Here is a 26215-nt window from a genome sequence, read left to right on the forward strand (position 1 = left end):
ACCTATATCCTGCTAATTATATAATAAATGCTCTTTCATTGAGGGGCGGCCCTTTCTCGGGAAATGGACAGGATCAATCTGTTGAAGAACAGGCGCAGAGCCTGTTTATACTTTTTAAATGAAAGCCGTCGGTCTCCTGACTAATCAACAGCGCACTAAATGATTTTCACACACCTACAATTGCGCTGGAAGTCTTGGCGTTAAATTGTAACCAACGTGCGGAGACCGTACTGGGGGGAGCGGCGCATGCGCAGTCTGAAGCCCCGGAGCCGCAGGAGATCATAGCTGGTAAGCCAAATTTCAGTTCCGAATGGATCTGCAACCACGAATTAATTTCACATTTCTAATATTCCTCGAGTCTTTACCCATTTAGCACGTTTTTAAGGGAAGTGTAATTGCGTTTAGAGGCGAAGCGTTTTGGCTTTGTAGGATGTAATCAACCACTATTGCTTTCCCTCTTAAAATATGTGTCTGTGTGTATTTGATAGCGCCGCGCGTTTAATTAACCTATCGAGTTGAATACTTGTTAAATAAGCGGCGGCGCCGATGTGACTGAAATATCCGGGTTTAACGTTGTGACATTAAAATGTTGCTCATTCATTTGAGATGCATCCGTAATGGGAGACAGGGTTCATTTCTCACTAAAAGGCATTTTCACAGGCTTTCAGACACTGCTTTTATACATTATTTTTTTGTGCCACCGCCATTTTAACTATAATGTATGTTGTTGTTTTTTGGAAAAATACATTCCAAGTGTGGATTTAAGCCTTTGTGAATATTAGTGTGTTGCCATTAATGTCTTTTTTTTTTAGATGTATTATTATCATTGGATGTCGTCTAATGGATGGCTGTTAGAAAGTCACACGGGGTCATGGCTTTTGATGGAGGAAGGCTCTGCCATCATTTTATAAATGGCACGCTTAAAAATATACTTATTTTTAACTTGGGAGGGATGTATGTTAAATAAAAAGTATTTTTCTTTTTTTTTATTTCATAATAAATCCATTTGTCTAGATTTTTTTTATATATATCTTTTGAAAGTGCCTATCGTACATCTAAAAATGGGGGTCATATAATTCTATATGTTGAGAAAGGCACCAAAGTGGACTCGGGTCTTGGCCTATGGTGTCTGTTATTATGATTATTTTAATACCTCTAATAATTACAGATTATTATTAAGAGAAACATTGAGGTTAATTGAATCATGTAAATACAAAAAATATATATTTTGAGGGCAGCAGGACAGAGGATCCAAAAGTAAATTTTATTTATATAGACCAGTATCCCCAGTTTGTCTGAGAGGGCAAAGTCTGTCTCTGTCCGTATTCCATTTAGATAAGGAAAACAGGAACCTCTTAGTGCTTAAAGCTGTTACCCTGTCAGTGATTAGAGAGTGTTGCTTTGTGCTGACCCCCCTTTGCTCTCCAGCGCTCCGGAGTAAGGGACAGGGACGCTTTAATGAGTGCCAAAGTTAACATGGAGGCTCTACCCAAAGAACCCGATCGCACCCCGCTGGACCCGTCCTCCTCGTCCCCCAGCGAGACCGTCCTCGTCTGTGGAAGTGATGGTGTGGCCAAAAAGGCCCGGCAGCAACCCCACACCACCACGGCGTTCCTCCTACCAGGTGAGCGTGGGCCTGAGGGTCGCAGGTCACATTCACAGAGACCTTCCTTTAACTCGTTGATGCAAGTACCAGCTGCTAAAGTAAACGCTGTCCAAACCTGTGTTACTCCCCAGTGGTGTTGCGTAGTGAAGTGGGTTTGCATGTCGACCCTTCTGGCAAAGCAAGCGAGTCCTCTAACAGGGAGCCTGTCATGTTGCACCATGTTTCTACAGTAGCCCAGAATGGACAAACCAAAGACACGTTTTTACATTGAGGCGGCAGCTTGAATTTGGGAGGGGAGCTACATCACTAGATGCCACTGAATCCTACACACCGGCCCTTTAAAGAGGCTCGTGGACCCTCGAGTGATGTCACTTGAGTCAGCGATGGTTGGGGCTGATGACTTCAAGTTTAAAAATAAAATAAAATCGGGGAATATGAGAGTAAGCGAGTTTGCCGGACCTCTCTGCTTCTCACGTCTGCTTGAGACTAGCTAATTAGCTAGTAGCATAACACACTGGAATCCATGACTGAACTCTGCAGTTGTTGCATTGTGGGGGATGTAGGCACCAAGGGTCTTTTTTTCCAAGTAATAGGAATGCGCGGAATAAAAATCAGTAATATATTTCTTGTTCTGCTGCATTAGTGGACAACCCACTCCATCTCCTGAACCCACAGGACTATTACATGATTGTAGGGAAGCTGAAGATGCACTGATTTATGTCGACACAGGCTGACATGTCAACATAGTACAACTCAGTTTTTTGTAACATAAGCTAAAGTTGCCTTTCTTTCAGGCTTTGAGGCAGAACAGAAATAAAAAATGTTGGTAAAACAAACGTGCTTACTTGGGTAAGGATGGGACCTTATAGGAGTTCTTCCCTGGTTTTGATAAAAACACTCAGAATAAGTTGATCGTGTTGAATTTCCATTATTGGAATACCTGTTAAGACCTCATATGAGTGCTTGCTATCGAAAAAAAATCAGTAATAATAAACACATTGCTATTTTTAACCTGTTTCCCCCTTATTCTTTATTTATGCAGTGGGAATTTAAGATTCATGATTACACATCTTAAAAGGATGTGTCCTGTCTGTGATGCCATTTTTAGTTATTTATTTTATTTTTTGGACAAAATGTAAGTAAATATATGCATCTCTCTTCCCAGCTCCAACTGCTGGCCTTCAGAAGCTGGAGGTGACTCCAGCTGTTGCCATTGGAGACCCAGGTAAAGGAGGCAGGGCCAATGAGACAGCCACACCCACCCTCACAGCACAGGTGGGCGGGGCTTGTAGCATTGTCCACGTCCTAGAGTGGAAGGAGGGGATGGCCATCCTGCCCAGTAGCAACCTCAAGGTAAAGTGATGATTCTGTAACAAATGACACAATAATTTGATCTTCTTGGTGCAGCAGCCCAACCAGCTACAATTAGGAAATACAGGTTAATATTTTGGAAACCTACCTTGAAGGGTTTAGTGTATTAACATTAATCTGTGATAAATAGTGTGCCTTGAGCTGCTTTCATTCAAAATACAGCCCTTTGTGGATGTGTATACTTGTGCTTGAGGACCGTGAAACATTCAGAAAATAATGTTTTATTTTTCTGGCTTCGTTCTCACGACGGCCCCTCTCTTTATTCAATCTCTAGCTAGCTTAACCAACACGTGATCAGATTTAAGTCAGACAACATTTAAAAAAACACCCAAGATGTGTTCAAGAATCTGATTCTACACCTATTTCATGTATAAGCTGTTCAGGGAAGCCTTTTGCCACAACAATGAAGCATAATATCTCACCAAAATCCTGAATCATTAAAATAAATGATATTTCTGGCGTGTGAAGGGAATTAAACACTGGGACTCACTGCAGTGGATTAGCAACAAGACGCCACAGAAACAAAGCCAAGATACTAGATTAACAAGACGTGATGCATGTTTTCTCACGTTATCAAAAGAGGGAACAGGATAAACAAAATATTTTGGAATTGTCTGATAAAGTGTTTTTGAATGGATCAACAGACACAAATACATGTTTTTAAGGACGGATCCATTGGATGTGTGTGTGTGTGTGTTTTTTGTGTGTGTTGCAGTTCTGTGTGAGCGACGTAGGAACGCTGAGCACACTGATCACTCCAGGGACCACCAGCAGCACCACTGAACCTGCAGCTGGGACTTCTGGGAGAATCGCTGACACAGAAAGTGCTCCAGCAGTCAAGTCAGGTAGAGTCATGGTTGCATCAGGCTGAGGTAACATCAGAGACTGAACACGAAATACAATTTCAACGCCTGACGCTGCATTATCTACAGTGAAGTACTGCTTTGCTGTGGTTTTAGATGATGGATAGGAATGCAAATTGTATATTTTCTGGTGTTCTGGTCTTATGGCTGCACTGCTATTTTAAGTATTTGGCATCAGGCCTGTGATCACTTGAGCAATAATTACATCAGCAGAGCTCCTCTGGACAAATGAAGAGAGTGCAGCTGCAGGTTAATGTTAAAAAACTCAGTCACGCGTCAGGGGAGAATCAAAATCCAGCTGAAAAATAATTTCAAAATATTCAATAAGTAGTGGAACTAGTCAAATATAATAATAAACCAGAAATACTGTAACAGCAACCACGTGGATTCAATATAGGAAACAAAAATCGTTCAAAGACACAAGCGTTTTTCATCTAGATTTGAAACGTTAACCCGTATCATCACTTTCCAGCCTTTTAATAATAACACATGCCTCTTGTCAGACGTTTCGGCTCCCGTCGGCCCGGTGAGAAGTGCAGCCGTGGAGCCGGAGAGGTTGGTGTCGGTCAAACCGGAGGTCCAGGTTGGACTGGGACACCAGAACCGCGATGCCAGAGCTCAGAGGACCTACACAGAGGAGCTACGCAGAGAGCCCATCACTGACAAGTATGTTGGTCACAGCTGCTTCTCCTTTATGCTCACGCGTGCTACGGCTGGGCCAAAGCCACCAACCATACAGCAACATTTGGTTTCGATCAAATACCAAGTAATGGAGTATCCTTTATCCTAGCGTGTTATGTACTTTCACGTTGCCGTCCATTATTCATTTCTTAATATGTTAAAACAGCACACTTTTTAAAAGCACATGACAAAAAAAAGTTGAAAGAAGAAGATGTGAAAGAAACTTTTTTTTCCGGATAAACGATTAACTTGTTGAGAACAACAGTGTAAATAAATAATAGCACTCTTCAGGTAAGTGTTAATGCTACATTTATTTAAAACCAAGAAATGAATGAAATTGAGACAAAGCTGTAAAGTACGACAAAGTCTATTGTGCAACGGAGAGTACCAGGAAGGAATGAATACCGGGATAGACACAGCTACAGTCTGGTGATGTGTTTGGACTTGAGGAACACTGTATCTGTCCCCTCTGAACCTCAGGAGGAGTGTCGGGGTGGAGAAGGTGCCAGCGGGCGGGAGGGTCTCCTCCCTTAATCCAGATCACCTGAAACCCATGAGGAAGAGGAAGAGGAAGGAATACCTGAGTCCCTCCGAGGAAGACTCTGACATCGAAGGCACGGTGGGGCAGCACTGTTATTTACATTTCACATCCAGATGTTGCATAAGGCAGATGAGCGTGAAAGTGGTGTTACGTTACTGAAAGTATTTTATGTGACGTAGTTGATAAACTCGCAAATGATGTTTGTTTTGTTGATTCAGTGTCTTTCTACTCTTAGCTCTTATGTCATTTCTTTTATTTAGGATGAGAAAATGGACGATTCTAAAGCAGACGGCAGACACATCAGAGGAGGTTGGACGAATCGTTTATATCATCTGTCATCCCTATTTCTTTTTCTCATGTGCTCGCTGTACAGCATGGCTGCCTCCCTCGTTACATTTAGATGTTATTTCATATCAAGTCATACTAATATGTCACTGACAATATAATAGAATTCCATCCAACATTTTACATGCATTGAATTGGGTTTTACTGTAGTGATCCTGTTATTTTATGCAGCCCATGTATGTCCTCAGTACTTTTGATCGTGTCCATCCTTGAACTTTCAGTTCTTTTCTTTCTTTTCCTCAATTATTTCTCTCTAATGGAGGAATGGAAGTGCTGAGATGAACATATTCACTCAGAACCTGACCACACAATTAGAGGTCTTCAAACGCTAGCTGCTCAGGAAGGCTGTTTCCCTCCTCCTTCCTGACTTATTTCTATTTTACTGTTCATTAAAGTCATTCCCTTTCCCTGTTTCCTTGCCTTAACGAAACAACTTATTATTTAATGTGTATGTTTGGTGAAGCCGGAGACAGTAAGACAGAGCAGTGGACATGGGCTCAGTATCTGCAGGAAACCAAAGCTGTTGCTGCACCCAACAAGCTTTTCCAAGAGGTATGTTTGTGTTTCGTATTCAAACTGAAGGTAAAGACTCAGCTACTGCCTTGTACACGGACGTTCACTCAGTATAACTACTTTCTTCACTACCACTGCAGCTCTGCCTATAGCAGAGGGATAACTCTGTGGCCCTGAGTGAAAAAAATAGCGCAGCGTTGTCAAGGAAGGAAATGAGAAATGTAAATTTACCTGGGAGAAAGAGATGTATGCAGCCGAAGGGCATACATTTATATTCTTATTCTGTTGCAGAGTGTGGGTTTCCATTTGAAAGTTATTTCTTTCTTTTACAATCTAAGCATTTTTGCAACACAAGCGTTGCCTTGAAGAGACAATCTGTTCCAGGAGAACAGCTGTGTTCTCATCTTTGAACTGATCCAATTTCATCCTTGATTTTTGCTTAATTTAAAAAAAGATCTCTGTGTTCTATACTGAAATGTTTGCTTTTTTTATCCCATGTGTCCAGACCCAGAGAGTGCCAACAGTGAAGAACGGCTTTAAGCAGGGGATGAAGCTGGAAGGCATCGACCCGCAGCATCCGTCCATGTACTTTGTTCTCACCGTGGCCGAGGTGAGCCAGACTTCCATTAACACGGTCGATGGAACTTTATGGCCAGGCTGATTGTTTAGGATTAAATGTCATCATTCCCTCACAGGCTGCTTTGCATGCAGGAGGAGTTCGGCCCAGTGTTGCCTTCTGCAGTCGGCTTTTCTCTTATGTTGTAACGCGTGTCATCATCTAGGTCTGTGGTTACCGGCTACGGCTCCATTTTGATGGCTACTCCGACTGCCACGACTTCTGGGTGAATGCCAACTCCCCCGACGTCCACCCTGCAGGCTGGTGTGAGAGCACAGGACACAAACTGCACACTCCCAAAGGTCAGAGGTCACAACACTCGGGACATATTGAAAGACAGGAGCAGAAAATAGAATCTAAAGAGAAGAATTATGAAAAAAAAAAACTTGTGCCTCACCTTAACTTTCACAGGATTAATCTTCAATCTTTAGTTTGGCCTTTTGGGGAAAACACTCATTCATGTTCACTTACCCTGTTCAAAGTAACAAAAAACACCTACCAGCACCTGCAAAACTCAATAATTAATTTGCAGTAATATTGTCGTGTCTTCACTGGTTACCTCACCTTGATAACAAAACTCCTGGAAGTCAGCGAGCATAGTTTTTGTACGTATTAAACAAAGAAATAAAGTGTTGATAAGTGAATTTTAGTGCTTATAGAAGTTATATTTTGTCACCTTTTAGAGCCAGGCTAGCTGTTTCCCCCTGTTCCCAGTCTTTATGCTAAGCTAGGCTAACCATCCGTTGGCTGCAACTCCACATTTAACATACAGATATATCTCCCCGCAAGAAAGCAAACAAGTGTATTTCCCCAAAAATATAACAATGCGATGTTTGACCAAATATGAATCATTTGAATCTCTTCTCCGTGTTTTTCCTGCAGGCTGTAAAGAGGAAGAGTTTACCTGGACCAACTACCTTAGAATGACGAAAGCACAAGTGGCGTCCAAAGAACTTTTTGCAAGTCCTGGGAGGGTAACTGCCACTATATAATATACGGTAGTTGTATTCTCTACAACCATGAATGAATGAGGTGAATGATTTAGGGTTGGAGAAACTCCAGCTTGAATGGGAAGCAAAGTGGATTTCTTTTAAACAATTTTTGCGCCTTCTATCTCTCTCAGAAAACATCATTTTCACTTTAAGTATCCATCCATCCATCCATCCATCCATCCATCCATCCATCCATCCATCCATCCATCCATCCACCCACCCATCCAACCATCCATCCATCCATCCATCCATCCATCAATCCACCCACCCATCCATCCATCAATCCATCCATCCATCCATCAATCCATCCATCCATCCATCCATCCATCCAACCATCCATCCATCCATCCATCAATCCATCCATTCATCCATCCATCCATCCATCCATCCATCCATCCATCCATCCATCCATCCATCAATCCATCCATCAATCCATCCATCCATCCGTCCGTCCATCCATCCACCCACCCATCCAACCATCCATCCATCCATCCATCCATCAATCCACCCACCCATCCATCCATCAATCCATCCATCCATCAATCCATCCATCCATCCATCAATCCATCCATCCATCCATCCAACCATCCATCCATCCATCCATCAATCCATCCATCCATCCATCCATCCATCCATCCATCCATCAATCCATCCATCCATCCATCCATCCATCCATCCATCCAACCATCCATCCATCCATCCATCCATCCATCCATCCATCAATCCATCCATCAATCCATCCATCCGTCCGTCCGTCCATCCATCCATCCATCCATCCATCCATCCATCCATCCATCCATCCATCCATCAATCCATCCATCCATCCATCCATCCATCCATCCATCCATCCATCCATCCATCCAACCATCCATCCATCCATCGGACGGGCTGTTTCAATATTGATATTTAAAAACAAGTTTCATGCTTGTTTGGGCTCATGTTGACTTTCTTCTGCAAGCTAATGTTTAATGCTTTCATTATTCAATGTCACAATGTAGCAGTCTGTCACTTCTTAAACCATCGGAGAAGTCATGGAGTCATTTAGAATCCATTTTCACCCCATTTATCAGCTTGTCCACACATCTGTCTCTATCTCCTTATTTGCACTTGCCATGTAGTTGGTAACATTTAGGCTTTCTGTTTAGATCGATGTGAAGTGCAGTTTCGAGATTGGGATGAAGCTGGAGGCTGTCGACCGTATGAACCCCTCCCTCATCTGTGTAGCAACTGTCACTGACGTGGTGGACGAGCGCTTCCTGGTTCATTTTGACAACTGGGATGACACATACGACTACTGGTGAGGCTTAATAAGGATTTTCTTTTATAGCATGCACATTTTTAAGCACTGTGTGGAAAACAGCTTCCGTGTGCCGGTCCGGGTGTCATAAGTCCAAAATAATTCGCTAAAAGAGGCTTAGTAGAGCTGTACAGTTGGGTGATAATTATCTCTGGCTTTGTCATCACTAGTCCTTTCACATTACATGTTGTTATTTGATTCAGTGTTAGTATAAAGCTTTAGAAGAACCTCCTGCATCGAGGTGAGCACCTTGTCATAACCCGCCATTATTGATCGTTTCTTACCGTGGAACTTGTTGTTTGTCATAATATGCAGGTGTGATTCCAGCAGTCCGTACATTCACCCTATTGGTTGGTGCCAGGAGAGGGACCTCCCCTTAACACCACCCCAAGGTGACCAGTGTGTTCCCTGTTAATCATTCCTTTAATCATGTTCACAGGCCTAACATGGGTCATTAAGCTTAAAAACAACCCTGCCCACCTATCACTCATGTCCTCCTTGTCCTCCTGTGTCTTCTGTTGTGTGGATACTTATATATATAAAATAATTCTCCACTCCCTCCATGGTCTACCAGAGACCTGGGAACCTAAGGGTTCTTCAGTATCTTAGCTGTTTACAGCCCTGTGTAATATCTGATTATGTAGGAGGTTAATTAGGGTTGTTATGTTTGTATTCCCTCACTGAATATCCTTTCCTGCAAGATTACCCAGACCAGGCCCGGTTCTCCTGGTCTCACTACCTGGAGGAGACCGGTTCCAAGGCTGTGGCTGCTGACGCATTTAAAGTGGTGAGAGTAAATCATAAATGTTCCTTAAAGACCGAACTTTAAGCACAGATGCTACTTCATCTCCACACTATTTTTCCTGCTCGTACACAAACTTGATGTACTTATATACTCAGAAAGTCTACAGTATCTACCTCCAGTCATTCCTCCATCACTCTAGTCCAGTGGGATAGATTGCGTTGTCATAATTTCCCTTTCAACTGAGCCACAGACAGAGAATTTGATCTCTTCCAATTTCAGAAATGATATTAAGGCCCGCAGCAAGGACATGTTTGAGGAGAGTGAGTGATTTTTCCTTTAGAGGAGAAACTAACACTCCCCTGGGTTACCAAAGATAGCTATCTGAGACAGCTGGCCCAGAGTCAGTACTAATATCTCCAATATACAATCAGAAATGATCTCCAGTATTCCACCAAGCTTGGGCATGACCAGAGCATGCGAGTCAAGTCTGCTGGTACCCGAGACCAGCTGTCAAATCAATGACTTACCATATCATGAATGTCATTCCAACTGACGGATCTTTAAGAGTACATCAGGCACAGCTCAGGTGTTTGTATAAAAGGCGTAGAATGCCCCACATTAAATAGTATGTTTGGTGCCAGTACAAACGTTTCTCAGGTCCATCACAGATGTTTGGTTGCTTTGCTGAACGTAAAAGTGTTTTTCATCCTGTGCTCTGTGTCCAGCGTGCGGCCCACAGCTTCCAGCCTCAGATGAAACTGGAGGCTGTGGACAAGAGAAGTCCTGGTCTGATCCGAGTGGCAACAGTGGAAGAAGTCGAGACTCATCGGATTAAGGTAACGCTCCATGTGTGTTGTCAGCTTGTATTACTGAACATTTAGGTATGTCTGCGGTTATGAAGGTTATGATCTTATATAACCAAGTGTTATACATTATACACGTCGAGCTTTGTGCCATTTGTGTGTTTGTGTGTACAGCAGTTTGTATTTACATTCCTCCTTCAGATCCATTATGACGGTTGGAGTCATGTCTATGATGAGTGGATGGACTCCGACCACCCCGACATCCACCCAGCAGGCTGGTGTGAGGCGACCAATCACCCTCTCAAAGTTCCCCCACGGGACTCCAAAACACAGCAGCCGCATGGTAGCAGCCAGCACTTCGGTCCAAACTGGAAGTTGATTTTCTTCAAAATTTCAAATCAAAGTTATTCATGATAGCGAGGGTAAACATTGTGTGCTGTGATGTCGCTGGGTTTAAGCCCCGGTGTCACGTAAAGTAAACTGTACTGACAAATGGAAAACTGAAAGGATATTTTAAACTATTACTACTATACTTTGTATAGCCTCTCATAGAGCTGCATTGCAAGAGTTGTGAGCAGCACATGTAAATGTGTGAGGGTCCAACTGTGTATATTTGAATGTATGTAGGTGTGAGGGAGCCTCCTGCTACAGGCCAGTCCACCTACCCCTCCTCTGTTCCCTGTAAACCCATCAGCCACCCCAGAGCCAACAAGTACAGCTTCCACAACAGGTCAGCTGAACTCTTATCATTAGGCCATTTCATGGAGGCCTCATTCACCAGGCCAACCATTCAATTTTGAGCAGAAGAAAACTGTTTTGGAATCGTATGTCTCCCTAAAATGCACCTCGGGGCTGTGTCTTTGAAACAGAAAATGTCCAACGCCTGGTTGTGATGGTTCAGGCCACGTGACCGGTCGTTTCACTGCTCATCACTGCATATCCGGCTGCCCATTGGCCGAGCGTAACCAGGGCAGGCTGAAGGCCGAGCTGTCAGATTCAGAGTGCAAGAGGACCCTCTTCTTTGGTCAGAGGACCAAGAAGACCCATTACCGTGGCAGGTGTGTGTGTTTATGTGTGTGTGTGTGTGTAGGCCTACATATGCATGTTTGCTTTTGCACATTAATCTTTTCCTCTGTTTTCAGGATCGGCCGTCCTCCAAAATACAGGAAGAACCAACAGAGAGACTACCAGAGTGAGTTGAATTAATGCTGTCAATGACGGCCCCGTTCCATTTATTCCATTCCTGTTCCTGCTATGACGTGTCCAAAAATGTCTGCACTGAAAATGACCTGCTGGCAATCTGGAAATATTGCTCCATGTGATCATAAACCAACAGTTGAACCCAAGCATGTGTGTTTCTGTCCTCAGACATGTCCTCAGAGGGCGTGTATCCGTCTCTGTTCATGTCAGCGCTGAGCAGCCAGTCAGACAGGACTCTGTCTCTTTGCTGGGAGCAGCACTGTAAACTGCTGCCCGGCGTTCAGGGCATTCACGCCAGCCAGGTGGCGGCATGGAGCGTTGAAGATGTAAGCGACCTTTATCACTTCGATATATGTATTATTTCTCTCTGCCTGGTTTGATTATTTGAAATGGGATGTGTGTTTTTTGCCTCAGGTCTTCAGGTTTGTCCACAATCTAATCGGCTGTGAAGAACAGGCTCGTCTCTTCAAGGAAGAGGTGAGACCATCAAGTGGATGTCATAAAATATTCTAAATATCGATACAGGTAGTTAGTTGCAGAAAAAAAAATATTTTAAAAAACAAAACATTGCCAAGTTTAGTGTCAGAAATGACCATCAAGTCCAGTGAACACATCTGACCATCTATTTTATCATGAAGGTATTTATGCTTTAATTTGACAAAACAAACCTGTGACGTCACCGCTTCCGTGTCTGCGTCTCCCTAGATGATCGACGGGGAGGCCTTCCTGCTGCTGACCCAGACCGACATTGTGAAGATCATGAGCATCAAGTTAGGCCCCGCCCTCAAGATCTCCAACGCCATTCTCATGTTCAAGAGCACAGACGAGGTACTCTAATGATCCCGCCCTCACCCGACCGGGGTCGGGCCGCCGATCATCATGTGCCAAAATTCATTCTGTTCAGGGAAAAAAGACCCTGACCCTTTTTTTTCATGTGTTTGGTGTCCTGTACCCATCAGAGAGAGGGAGGGGGGGGGGGGGGGGGGGGGGGGGGTCGAGGTCCGATCAGGGTAACAGGGAAATAAACGTTGAAAGAAGAAGAGGGATAAGCTAATACACTTTTTGGGAGTCATGAAGATGATGGACATATTGGTGTGGAGGTGGATAGGAGGAAGCAGATGAATGTCAGGTGGAACATCAGATGTTTTTTTACGGTTTTGTGGTTTTCACAACATTACTGCCTAATCCTCACTGGCAGTGTTTCACGTCTGCTACAGATCTGCCAGCGTATCGCTCAGCTAATAATTTCCAACCACTGGTTTTCAATGCAGAGTTTTAATTTGCGCATCCAAAGCTGAGTGGGAATAGTCGAATTCAAAACAAAAATCATGTTTTGCCAAAAGGTTTCTACACTCAGCGGAGGTTATGTATCGGTACAGATATGGTGTACGAAAAGCTGATGGAAATAGATTGCAATGCGTTTCTGTAGACAACCATGCAAGTTCTATTTGTACGTTTACTTCCTGAATGAGCGTTGTTCCTTTTGATGCGGTTTACACATGACAAAATGTGAAATCTTTTAAACCATCAGTTGAACAAAAACCCCGACATGGCAGGTGAAATCAACAAAATGGGGTAAAATACTGAACTAGTGGATGTACTAATAGAAATTGTGGAAACTATGAAGGCTAAGTAAAGCCATGGTGAGGACTGTGGACTCGGGGGGGTTGTGGACAAAAATTAAAGTTACATGCAGTCGAGGAGGACGGTCAGCGAGGCTCCTGCAAGCCTCCTGTTTTGTGCAATAAAAAAAGTCAGACAGAAGTACTGTATTCGGTAACACTTAATATTACAGCTCCTTTATAATATTAGACTATTCTGTAACAGAATAAAATGATATAACTAGGCTGCTTTGTTCAGACTGTTGGGAAAAGTTTTAGATTCGTGGCAGACGAACAAGTTAAAACAGAGAGAAAGTTGCTCAATTTCCTGCTCGTCCTGAAGTATTAATCATTTGTGTTTAAATTCCTGTAATTGGTCTTTCTCACTGCCCCTTCAATGTGAAAAAAGTGATACAGGAGCTGTAATTTTAAAATGTTACCATCTTAAATAGAATCTGAGTCAGAGAACAGGAAAATACAGTGTTTTTTATATCTATATGCAAAAGATCTGAAATAATTTCTTTTTTGCAATTCTTAATAGAGGAAAAGGACAATTTGCATTGGCGTTTTAGCACAACTGTGAAACCCAAATGGATTTTACACAATGATGTTGCCACACTTGGTCACTAGAGAGTGCAACAATCCACGTTTTAGCACTATAAACATGGAATCAATATCTAGTCAATGTGGCGCTCTCTGCAGTTTACATGTGATGGAAACAACACTCTGAGTGTGTTCTTTTGAAATGTTTACATAATATGTCAGGAGTGGTAAAGAAAAACACTTTATGGAGATGAAAGATGTTTTACTGGAGTGTTTTAAGGGCTCTTGGAATCTATCTTCTTTGTGTGTCTCTCTGGTGGGATTCGTGTGTGTGTGTGTGTGTGTGTGTGTGTGTGTGTGTGTGTGTGTGTGAGTGTGTGCGCGCGCGCGTGTCAAGATTTTCTTGGGTCACAAATGTCATCCAATCCATATAAATTAATAAACATCCAAAGCTGTCTTGTCGGATTAAAGACACTGCCTCTTGTCTTATTTTTTGAGGGATCACAAACACTATATTTCCTGCGCTTGTGTACGTGTGTTGTGCTGTTGACTATAAACTAACTTTGCTTACATTACGTCCCCCTATTGATCATATTGTCGTCAACAGTTGGCTGTGGTGGTGACAACTTCTTCACGCCCTTTCTGCTTTCATTGCTTATCTTGTTCCAATGCAGAGCCCAGAAAACCACCTGATAACCTGCTTCTGCAGCCACACAGCAGAATTAAAGAAGCATACCCAGTTGACTGTTGCCTGGTAACTGTGTCATACAAGAAGGAATTAAAGGTGTCTATTGTGCAAAAGTTCATCCATCTTCAGTTTGGAGAGAGACCCAAGTCCCAGATTTAAGTCTTAATGGCTCAAACTTTGTGTAAAATTCACAAAAGTGGTCTGATTTAAATCTGGGAAAGACAATAATCATGTTAAAAAAAATATATATATATTATTTTTTAATAATAATACAGAGCGTCCTCAATTGTATATAATACATCTAAGAATATGAGTTTTCTTTTTACTTTATTGCCAGAAAAATAACTAAACATGTAAATCAAATAGGCTAACTTGTAGGCTACGTATCTTATTTTGAAAGCGAAGTGTCCGGAAGTAAAATTCGTTTGAAGTCTGGACAGAGTCCGGCACTGCCCTCTTCTTTTTCCGACACACGCACGCGCGCGCACACAGACACACGAGCCTAGCTCCGCCTCATTGTTGAAACTTAACTTTTCATAAATGATTCACAATTTTAGTCGACCTTCCTTCACGGCCGTAAAAAATACAAAAACAGTCTGACTTCAGATCAGCTCCGAGTGTCCTGAACGGAGCGCGCGCTCACCTCCGCTTCCTCTGCACGCAGGTGAGCAAACCGTCGTGATTTCACACTGATCCATTAACTGTGATTCACTCTGAGTGCCAACTTGTTCGTATACATTGTGGAGCATAAAACGGGATATTTGTAGTTTCTTACCATTGGATTGTGTTTGTTTAGCTAAACAACTTGCTGGTGACCTTATTCTTGTAATATTAGTATAGGCCTAATATTTGAAACAGTTATTGAGTTTATAACGAGCTAATAACTATAAATCCATGCAGAGTTCAGGCTGTCTCATGTTGTCTTTGAATCTGTGTTTATTCAGGTCACCAACTTAATAGTTTATGTTTGATTTGTCGCATCTCCTATTATCATGGGAGACATAACCTATAGAATATTCCTGTAAAACGAAACATTTTTCTTTTGGTGTTGTTGGCAAAGATGGTAGTTATCAATTGTGCATGATCACTTCAATCTGCAGACATGTCCTCATTGTATCCCTCTGTGTGCCTCTATTTATTAATGAGGTCTCTGATTAATTCATCATAAGTCTAGTCAGGAGGTTGATTTTTTTTTATTTTTATCTTGCATAGCTGCAAAAGGAAAACTGGGACTATTTTGCATATTGAATCTTCTATTGATTGAATTATATCTAAATTGAGTCCATCTTTGCCCTGTTTCATATTCAATATCATTTGTCCTTATGTAGATATTAATATGGGAAAACTGCACAACGATACAACTTGGTAAAATAGACAATTTCAAATAATATTGCACTGCAGACTGTGATGCTTTAAGTAATGGAGTATTTTTCTCCAGGAAAAGACAGAAGTTGGTGATAACATAGAGATTGATTGGCAATGGGGGAAAATACATTGTTGAAGCGTAGCTTTTACAATAAAGTAATAAAGTGTCAAATCAAAAATTGGACTTGTCAGTGTAAGATTTGTTTTCGCCCAGGAGTTAAAACTAAATCTTTGTATTTGTTTTTAAATCTGCTCTGATATTAAGTTCTCCAGAAAGTTATTAGAGTGTTTTCCAGGAGACACAGCTACCTCTAAAAAATGTCATCATAACTTCATTAAATTGCAGTAAATGCAAATTTGACTCCTCTATGAGAGAGAGAGAGAGAGAGAGAGAGAGAGAGAGAGAGAGAGAGAGAGAGAGAGAGAGAGAGAGAGAGCTTAGTCATCCCTTATGTTTTGATAGATATGATAATGACACAGGAATATTTACTATGTAAACATTCACTGATACAGTCCTACACACACACACACACACACAGTAGAATATATACACAACGTCCTTCATTGTGCGTCTGTTGTTCCAGCATCCTGTCCCTTACAAACCAGAACTACCAGCTCATCTGGGTCGTTAGGTTGTTGTACGGAGGTCAGCAGTTGATAAGGACAGACAGACACACACGCACACACACACACACACACACACACACACACACACACACACACACACACACACACACACACACACACACACACACTAAGTCTGGACTCATGACAACAAATGTTTTCTGTGAAATAAGAAAAGACAGACGGGATAAAGGTTCGCCACCACGGTTGCATCCTGACCACAACATCTCCTCCGCAGGTCTGTCAACTGATGCTGGATCAGTGGGAGTGAATGGATTATGGCCATGGCACACTGTAACGTGAGTGTATTTTCTGTTCGCATGATACTTTCACCTTATTTCATTTTGTGGCCGTGTGACAGAGGATCTGTCTGCAGGCCAATGCCGCTTTAACTCCATTTTCAAGAAAAAAATATATATTTTTTTAAATTAGCAAATTGTTCTGGGGTGAAAGTGGTTGTTTGTGTTGTAGTTTACACAAAACGATTTCATGTCACATCATCTCCACCGCCCAACGCAGAATTCCTCCATGCATTAAACATATTAAACAGATGATCTCTGAACAGTGGGATCTTTTCATCAGATGTTCTGTAATTACAAGGTGGTGATGCAATATGAGGCCATGTGACTCAGATCCTCATGTTATTTATTTATTTTTATCAGATTGAATATTCTTTCCCTCTCGGTGCCTCCGTTTGCATGTCGCAAGTTCATGGAGACCATTTTCTTTTTAAAAAAAGAAAAGGAAATAAAAACGTCTATTGTTTTTAATGTAAAGTGTTGGTGCCCATTTGGTTTTAAGAAAAAAATTGCGTTTAGTGTTTGTGCCGGTTTGATTTTTATCGGGCCTGTTTTTGTCAAACCAGTTTAATTGAGGCCAAGTACACCTGTATCTGAATTGTCCTCTTTTGCTTTTAGTTTTGCTTTTTAATCCTCGAAAGACAAAGAGATTTTCACAAGATTTCAAGAAGTTGTTCACATAAAACTGATATTGATCCCACTAGTTAGATGAGTATGTCTGTCCCACTCATCACCATATGGCTGTTGTATGTTCAGAATGGTTGTTTGCCATTCAAACAGAGAAGACTGGTGCTGACTTTTAATGTTGCAAGTGAATGAAAGTGACTGTTTTTAAACACCAGTTATTCATATTATCCTTATTTAGACAATTTAATGCAAAGTCTAATCTTCTTTCTGTTGTTACCTTTTTGCGTGTATGAATTTGTCCTCCAGCAGCGGTCACCGTCCTCCTCCACTCACGATGACATCAACCTGGGACCTTCAGCAAACCCACAGTCAGTAGCTCTGCTCTCACAACTAGCATGTCTTTATATTCATTCACAAGAAGATACACTACTACTAATCCAGCAAAAAAATAAACCAGTCCTGTCTTTGCTTCAAGTGTATTTTCAGGGGTTTTGAGACTTGATTCAGTGAAAAAGAATCTTTAATGATTTTATGTACTTCATCTTTTTCCATGTAACGTATTTATGATTCCCGAAGAGAAAGGCAATTTGAATAAAGTAAAGTTTGTTTTATGGTTTTTCCCATAGTTGTCAGCTGATTCCGAGTGTCTTTATGTCCACCATTAAATAGATTACTCTCTGTCTTGTTTCAGTGCCAGGCCCACTGACTTTGATTTCTTGGCCGTCATTGGCAAGGGCACCTTTGGAAAGGTAACACTGAAACAATTACTTATTCATCCATCTGTCCCTTTATTGTTGAGTAGACGTTGTGTTTTTCTTTCAGCAGTTTCCTGATTGAAACTCCTTCATGTTCACCAGCAGGGAAAGTAGTGTAAGCTAGGCCAGGTCTCCTTGACATAAAGTGATATCATGGAACGATCGGCGCTGTTGCAGCATTTAATGGCGGGTCGTATAGATTAAAAGTTACTCTTGAGTGGTGCGCTCAATTAGCAGCAGCTATTTTATTGCACTGAACTTTTTCAACAGAAGAGAGAGAGAGAGACAGACAGAGAGAGAGAGAGAGAGCTGACATTGCAGACAGGGTGTGAGAGTCTGTCTGATCAAAATGTGCTGCCTGCTTCATGAATCATTAACTTTCCAGTCAATGGAACCGCAAAATACTAGAAAATAAAACATGAACTCTAAACGGGATTATTTTCCATGTAAGCGAAATTGTATTTCTTCATAAAAATGACAAAAAAAATAAAAATAATAATAGACCTTGTATCAACACATTTCTCAGGTTTCTCGGTGTCATCTGTTTCCACATATCGCATATCTGTGTTGTGCTCCCAGAGGGGTTGTGATATCATGTTGTGACAGTGCTTCATTGAGATGGTGGCGCAGCCTGTTTGCTAAACAAACCACTGACAAACCCCCTCCATGCAGGTCCTGCTCGCCAAGCTCAAAGCCGACAGCAAATTCTACGCCGTCAAAGTGCTGCAGAAGAAAGTCATCCTCAAGAAAAAAGAGGTATCACTATCATTTCATGGATTCATAAATTCTTTCTTTCTTTCTAAAAAAAAAAAAAAAAGGCGTTTATGATTTGATTTTCAGACGTTTGTATTTAAATTCCCAACAACCACAACATTTAGAAAAATACAAATATAATGTTGTTTAAATATATGAACAGGTACAAACTTACCAACTACAATATACATACATGCCTTAAGTGATTAAGCATTAAATACTTGAAACGACCAGGAAGTCGGAAGTATTTTTGAATTACACACAGTACTCTGATGAGCCAGTAATAGTAGATGAAGGTGGAAAATAGCTCAGTGAGCCAAGAGGAAAGTGTGAGTGTGTGTTTTTGTGTGTGCCGAGTGTTATTAGTAAACATAGCTTTGACCCAGAAACATAATTTCAATCGTATCTAATCTACAGCTTGTTCCGTACAAAGGACAGATCTTAAAACTCCCTGAATATAAATGGAGCCACTCCTGTGTTCTTGTCTGACAACACGACGAGAATATCCGATCAAACACACTCAGTCGGTGTTTCCCTCAAACAGGAAGAGAATCTAAAACAGCATTTAGACAATTATTATACATTAAAACCATCAGTTGAAAAAAACAGATGAATATGTTTTCTTCAGTGGATGTGAGACGTTTGTGATGCATTTCTCCTGTAAATCAAGAAATAAGTTAAAAGCAAACATTATTTAACAATGCAATGAAGTAACAAACTGGCAAAAAGCTTTTATGTTGTGTGGAACCTCTACATTTAGATTCTGGACAACTTGAATCACCAAATGTGCTCGGACGATTAATATAGTTTTAATGTAGATTCTAAGATATTAAACTGGAACTGGGATGTCGTCTTTCTTCAGCAAAAGAACATCATGGCAGAGAGAAACGTGCTGCTGAAGAGTCTGAAACATCCCTTTCTGGTTCGGCTCCACTACTCCTTCCAGACTCCAGAGAAGCTCTATTTTGTCCTCGACTACGTGAACGGTGGAGAGGTTTGTGTGTTAAACTAAATAAATACATGCACGGACATAGAATACGTTGTGTTCAATTGGAAGTAGTTAGAAATAGACTGTGGTGGAGAGTAAATGCCATTGTTTCCAAAAACAAATTAAACATGATTAGCATATTTTCTCCAATAAGAGCTGGAGACTTTATTTACCACCACTGCAGAAAATAATAAGGCTTTTATTTGAAACAGGCTTATTTTAGAGGCAGACCTTCATATTTGAATTCCCTTTGTTTGGTCATATTTACAAGGCCTCGGTCCCGTTAGCCTTGTGGAAGTTATTACATAACAAGCTCAAGACTTCTGGCAACCGTTCAAATTTAAAGCCTTCCAGCACTTTGTAGAAATAAACTCTGTACATTACTACAAACTACACACACACACACACACACACACACACACACACACACACATACACACACACACACACACACACACACACACACACACACACAAACACATTGACTGAAATGACTGAAAACACTTGCGATGAGTAATCCAGAACAACAAAGTGTTGAAAATGGCAAGAAATGTACATTATGCTTAACTGGCATTCACATTTTATGACTGGCACCAGGAGTTTATCCACACTTATCTTTCACTGCCTTCATTTTGGGGACAGCCTTTATCTCTCCATGCTGCCCACACCTTAATGCCATAAAGTTAAAAGTGATGTGCTGGCTGTGGAAATCTCCAACGTAGCTGAATCTTAGTACCAGTAACTATGTTAATTTTCAGAAAATAGATGATTCCTATCATCAGGGCCAATATTCTTAGATTTATTATTATGACACAGATTGCTCTGGCTGTACAGATCAATTAGTAACATCCTGATAGACAGGAAACAACAATTATTAGTGGCAGTTCTGCTATCTTAATTGTTCCTCCATTCTCTCCATGCTCTATCTGTCCTTCCTCTCTGTTTCTGCAGCTCTTCTTCCACCTGCAAAGAGAGAGGTGTTTCTCTGAGCCCCGGGCGAGGTTCTACACAGCAGAGGTAGCGAGCTCCATCGGCTATCTTCACTCTCTCAACATCGTTTACAGGTCAGAACATTTATCAAAACACTCTGTTACTGTAAAACATGAGCGGGTAATTCATAAGTGCTTTATTTTGACTTTCTCTATTGATAATCTGCTGCTTCTCGTCTGTTGCAGAGATCTGAAGCCAGAGAATATCCTCTTAGACTCTCAGGTGAGTCGTTGTGTTTCCTAAACTTCAACTCCTCCATAGGATTTTCATCTAAATCGCAGTCATTTGAATTACACTGGATAACCGAAATGTAAATATGTGTTCCTGCTTGTGGCTTGTTGTCTGCAGGGCCATGTGGTGCTGACAGATTTCGGGCTGTGCAAAGAAGGTGTAGAGCCGGAGGGAACCACCTCCACTTTCTGTGGGACTCCAGAAGTGAGTAAAGAATGTACATCAGCAGACCGATATCACACACGATTCGCTTTACTCCAAATTAACCGACGACAGCTCAGTCAGTATTTCTTTCTTTTATTGACTAAGGATTGTTGGCTTGCAGCCTAGCCTAATTTGTCCATGCCCTCTTGTTCTTTTTGTCTCTCTGTAGTACTTGGCACCAGAGGTGCTCCGTAAGGAAGCATATGACAGGACAGTGGACTGGTGGTGTCTGGGAGCAGTGCTCTACGAGATGATCTACAGCCTGGTAAGTGTGTTTGTGTGGCTGATTTGTACGTTTAAGCATCTTTATTTTAGTCCTTTTTTGCATTCATGTATTTAGATATAAATGTGTAAAACCCCTTCCCTTTACAATATATTGTATCCTTTAATGCAAAAGATGTTTGTACCGTTCCCTTCAGCCTCCTTTCTACAGCTGTGACGTTGGTGAAATGTATGATGGGATCCTTCACAAGCCGCTGCAACTGCCCCCTGGGAAGTCTGAGGCCGTGTGCTCTCTGCTGGTGGGTCTTCTGCAGAAGGACCAGCACAGACGCATCGGGGCCATCGCCGACTTTGTGAGTGTGTCTTCCAACTGTACTCCAATACATTAAATCAGATGGTTTCCCAGACAAGAAATAAGTCTTAGAGGATGGATCATCAAAGGACTACGATATTAAATGTTGCTTTAGTTGAGGACTTAGTTTGATGTGATTTATTCTTTCTAGCAGAATAAGACATTTCTTTAAGGGGTTTTTGAGAACAGATCTTTCTCATAGTTTAATACAGCTTAATAATTATATAAATCTCTATTGGAGAGGCAGTTTGTCCTCATACATTTGTCCATATTCTTAATAGGAGGAATGATAAACACCAGTATAACTATATACAACTATATACATGTTTAACTTTTCTTTCTTTTTATTTATAGTTAGAAATAAAGAACCACATCTTTTTCTCTCCAATCAACTGGGACGACCTTTACCACAAAAGAATCACTCCTCCTTACAACCCGAATGTGGTGAGTCTTTTTTCAGGCTGCCTGTCGGTGTCACCCCATCCATTATCTTCATAGACGAGGACACCCTGTCACGCCTCACCACTTACATAGATTGTTCCATCTTTTCAGAGAGGCCCAGCTGATACTCAACATATTGATCCAGAGTTCACCAGAGAAATGGTTTCTAGCTCGGTGAGTCGGACCCCGGAGTTCAACGCCGGCAGCAGCGCCAACAACGCCTTTAATGGCTTCTCCTTCGTCGCCACTGAGGACAGCTTTCTGTGAGACAGGAGTTCACTCTTCAAATGTTTGAATGTTGTGATCGAGTCTCATGAAAATAGAAGCTCCTTACGTTCCATTGCCGAAAAGCCCGTGGCATGTCTTATGTTTGACTACTGCAGGGATTTACACATTGTCCCTCCTCAGGGTGTAACGATGGGGGATCATACCTGCAATGGAGACGTTTAAGGTTAAAATATATCAAACTTGTTTTGCCTGGAAGTCTCAGGTCTGTTCTGGGGGAACATGAACGGGTTACCAAATATACACGACTGGCAGGACGTTGGAGCATCTTTAAGATGCAGTGCAAATTATATTCATTCCCTTAATTTGCAATGGAATGAAGAGTGTGTGTTATAAATATTTTATAAACAGATATTGTCATAGTGTGTGAAAAAACAAAGTTGTCTTCCTGTGTACATCCAGACTTGGGACTCTATTTTCCTTTAAAAAATGGCACAAATGCAAGTTAAATTGTACAGCTTCAAGAGCATGACTTTGCTCTTACCAGAAGGAAAATAATATAATAATAAGGAAAATATTAATAATTAATGAATTGGCAGCTGCTGTGCAACCATGGTGTAATATTCCAGCTCATCACAGCCCATCTCTCATATCACAGACTGTATGAAACACATGTATCATCTGCTACAGTGCAGCGGAAGTGTTTTAATCAACTGCTCAGAAAGGATCTAAATTCTACAAGTTGTTTTGGGAAACTAACTCCTCGAACGGAACATCAGTATTGACATTTCTGCATGTTCATCTCTGGATCACTCATGTGGATGATATTATTGGTAAGAATCTTCCCAGTCACATTAAAACGTTTATTCCGATGGACAATCTGCAGAAGCCTCGATGGAAAAAAAGTGTAGCAAATGGAAAGAGAGAAAAACTATGCATACATGAAAGGTGCTTTGTGATTTTGGACAGCTCTCTGCCAACAAATGCCAAAATATATGGTCCCGAAATTAGACCTGTAAATAAGGAAAGTTACATGAAAGCTGCATTTGCCCTTAGGAAAATAGAGCCCTTATTGTTGTCTGTCACTGTTCCAATTTTTTATAGAAAACAGATCGGAATGAACATACTTTTTATGTGAACTGCAACATAATAACCTCTGTTTGAAACAGGATGTATTCCAGAAAACCAGATGGAAAAGGCAGTTTTTTTTGTGTGTTTTTTTTTACCGCTATAACAATGCAGTGTTTTGCATTTTAACACGAGTTATCAACAAACAATCATCATTATACACTTTTGTCCCATTTGATGTGAGTGAAAAACTGAGATGACTGGCAGCCTCTTCTGGCTTTTACACAGATTTCACCTCTCAGGGTCTTACAGGGAAAATGCTGCTTTACTAGCGCAAACTGCACCACTGTTATAAAGTAATTCCATTTTCTTTCTACTTCAAACGAGATGGTAGTGATCTTTCTGTGCATCCATCCATTATTGATCCCAGCTGATAATTGGGCGAAGGCGGGGTTCACCCTGGACAGGTCGCCAGTCTATCACAGGGACTCTTCTGTGCAAAGAGAGCTAAAGCTGTGACAAAAATGTGTCCAAAAGACCAAAAATAATGGTAAAAGGAATATAACATAGTGAATAACTCAACTGGCTTTAAACAGAGGCTGTCAGTCATCACAACATTGGTCTTGTTTGTTTAGGACAATTTAAACGTTAATTCGTAGATGATGCTCTGATGTTGGGAAAACGCTCCATGCAACACCTTTTTGAAAAATGTGAGCATGCAGTGTTTACTGTGGACTGTGGTTTTCTGACTTGTAACTGGGGAAAAACTGGGAAATCATTATTTTAGCCAGTAGATAGTAGAGTGTAATATTGACCACTTTTCTTTTCTCGTACACTAAATCTGTCAATATGCAGTAGGATTATGTACTGTAGTGATGTGAGTATGTCAATGTAAACCACGAAGGGCCTCTCTGCCTTGAATATGATGTTGGCGATTGATAGTGCTTGATGTTTGATTCCCTTTCACATCGGTCTAATGACAGACTGACTGTGAAACGGTGAAAGTGTATAACTTAAAGCATTGTTTGTCCACCTTTTCGAACTATATCGGATGCTTTTCTATGAAACCAAATACGTTAATGAGGAAATGCAGCTTCCATTTTTTTCTCAGACAAACGCTGTGACCCTCCTTGTTCAACTTTTGCCTTCTAAAACTGTAACCCCTGCATGCCAAGCTGTCGTTCCCTGACTGATCCTGTAAACAGAGAGGTTGACGTCAAAGACTATCGGCTCACGTGTGTGTGTGTGTGTGCGTGTGTGCGTGTGTGTGTGTTTGTGTACATAGAAAACGTGCTAATAAATCAAACTTCTGTCAAAACATTTACATGTACCTTTAAATGAGCCATTAAACGTGTGCATAACAGAAACGATGTTCTGTGTCCAGCTATGTTGTCAAAAATCACTTCCCTTATTAAGTGACGCCCTGAGGGAACTTTCATGAGATTACAGGTCGACTATGAATCTCCATGGTAAATTTAGATGAGCGTATTAAGCCATCATTGCTTCACATAACTACTGAGATAAAGTGCATATGGCATCATAAATGCAACATTGAGTCATTGCGAGTGGTTGAAAATAGCCAAGTACATTTACTGAAGTACTGTCTAGGGATACTTGGACTTTATTTTGTACTACTTCTCCAACATAAATAAGATTTATTTTTTATATTTTTGTTGAGAAATGATCGGCTTCTAAACCACTTTGTTTGAGTCTGGAATTGAGGCATCAAAGTGAAAAAATTGCCCAACCTGAAAATCAACTTGTTTGAAGAGTTTTTTTAATCTACTTTTTCTTGATTTCTTGAATCTCATTCTTTAAAGTTACAAACACTCAGAACATTTTATTCATATAATAATATTTATATACAAAAATAAGGTTTGACTGACTAGAATAAAAATGTGGCTCACACATTAATGCATCAGTGATAACAATATACGTGCGACATATGTGCGAATGTGGGACTATAGTTACTTTGATCCAAGTACGTCTTCCACCCCTTATTGAAACCAATTGTGCGTGACTGTTCCCAAACTGTTATCATCTGTGTGTGGTGCCAACAGAGCCTCATGGCATTACTGAACCAAACACAAACAAATACACTCAAGGGTTAAGAATGTTGGTAATTATATGTACAGGAAAGCAGCCGCTCGACACTTTGATGCACTTTGATGTTTGTGTGTGTGTTTTAGTTGCATTATATTTTGGCATGAGTGATAACTGTACTGTGTGCATGTATTACTGCACATCTGTTAACGTGTTTATCGTCATGTATATGTGTTAATTCTTTTTGGAATCTGTTCTGCATCATATCAGGTATATTTCATTGAACCTTATATTCAAAAGCATATTATATATCTCACTTCTAGTTAACTTCTAGTTGAATGAAATAGGAAAGTGGCACCCGGGTCAGATGTGGCAGAGACTGTTATGCAACTTGAGGGAGGCAACATGCCAACTATAGAGGGTGAACACTCAATCGATCAAAGTCCTTTTAGCAGCAAACCTGTTTCACGACACAAACACACTGACTTTTCACACTTGAAAATGTATCATGCTAATAATACTGCTATCTGATTAATGTTTGCCCAGTCTGATTAAACAGCATAGAACACCTTTATGACAGCGCAAACAATTCCAAGTCACAATAAAAAATTCTATTTTATGGC

General features: G+C 41.0%; 2 protein-coding genes across 5 annotated transcripts; both read left to right on the forward strand.

Moving 5' to 3' along the window:
- Positions 1-163: 163 nt before the first annotated feature.
- On the forward strand, positions 164-14086 carry l3mbtl1 (L3MBTL histone methyl-lysine binding protein 1). The gene is made up of 22 exons (XM_084015863.1): positions 164-288; positions 1429-1624; positions 2772-2959; positions 3693-3822; positions 4344-4506; positions 5002-5140; positions 5323-5371; positions 5871-5959; positions 6426-6530; positions 6703-6838; positions 7419-7510; positions 8674-8825; positions 9141-9217; positions 9527-9612; positions 10296-10406; positions 10575-10716; positions 11001-11103; positions 11243-11431; positions 11516-11565; positions 11742-11899; positions 11988-12050; positions 12279-14086. Exons 2-22 carry the CDS (start codon positions 1459-1461, stop codon positions 12408-12410), a joined length of 2520 nt encoding a protein of 839 aa, XP_083871989.1. The 5' UTR covers positions 164-288; positions 1429-1458; the 3' UTR covers positions 12411-14086.
- Positions 14087-14899: 813 nt separating this feature from the next.
- On the forward strand, positions 14900-24919 carry sgk2a (serum/glucocorticoid regulated kinase 2a). Of its 4 annotated transcripts, none has more exons than XM_084015873.1 (13): positions 14900-15069; positions 16633-16693; positions 17630-17688; positions 18012-18069; positions 18748-18831; positions 19691-19822; positions 20768-20880; positions 20992-21028; positions 21155-21241; positions 21411-21506; positions 21661-21816; positions 22170-22259; positions 22368-24919. In XM_084015873.1, the coding sequence occupies exons 2-13, from the start codon at positions 16673-16675 to the stop codon at positions 22521-22523; spliced, it is 1089 nt and encodes a 362-aa protein (XP_083871999.1). In that variant the 5' UTR covers positions 14900-15069; positions 16633-16672; the 3' UTR covers positions 22524-24919. The 4 variants fall into 4 exon arrangements, 3 of the variants coding, with proteins under 3 accessions (XP_083871999.1, XP_083871997.1, XP_083871998.1); XM_084015871.1 differs by having other exon boundaries at positions 14901-15069; positions 17627-17688; XR_014597634.1 differs by lacking the exon at positions 14900-15069 and having other exon boundaries at positions 16546-16693; positions 17627-17688; positions 22368-23170; positions 23203-24919.
- Positions 24920-26215: the final 1296 nt, after the last annotated feature.

This window comes from Eutrigla gurnardus (assembly GCF_963514095.1).
Source record: "Eutrigla gurnardus genome assembly, chromosome: 8".
Taxonomy (NCBI): Eukaryota; Metazoa; Chordata; class Actinopteri; order Perciformes; family Triglidae; genus Eutrigla; species Eutrigla gurnardus.

Bases quoted from the DNA above. Each gene is read 5' to 3' on its own strand.
- l3mbtl1 (XM_084015863.1), top strand. From the start codon at position 1,459: ATGAGTGCCAAAGTTAACATGGAGGCTCTACCCAAAGAACCCGATCGC. The intron at 3,823-4,343 runs GTAGAGTCATGG...GCCTCTTGTCAG, and splicing joins TGCTCCAGCAGTCAAGTCAG to ACGTTTCGGCTCCCGTCGGC. The intron at 5,960-6,425 runs GTATGTTTGTGT...CCATGTGTCCAG, and splicing joins CCAACAAGCTTTTCCAAGAG to ACCCAGAGAGTGCCAACAGT.
- sgk2a (XM_084015871.1), top strand. From the start codon at position 16,673: ATGGCCATGGCACACTGTAAC. The intron at 16,694-17,626 runs GTGAGTGTATTT...TTTGTCCTCCAG, and splicing joins TGGCCATGGCACACTGTAAC to CAGCGGTCACCGTCCTCCTC. The intron at 22,260-22,367 runs GTGAGTCTTTTT...CCATCTTTTCAG, and splicing joins CTCCTTACAACCCGAATGTG to AGAGGCCCAGCTGATACTCA.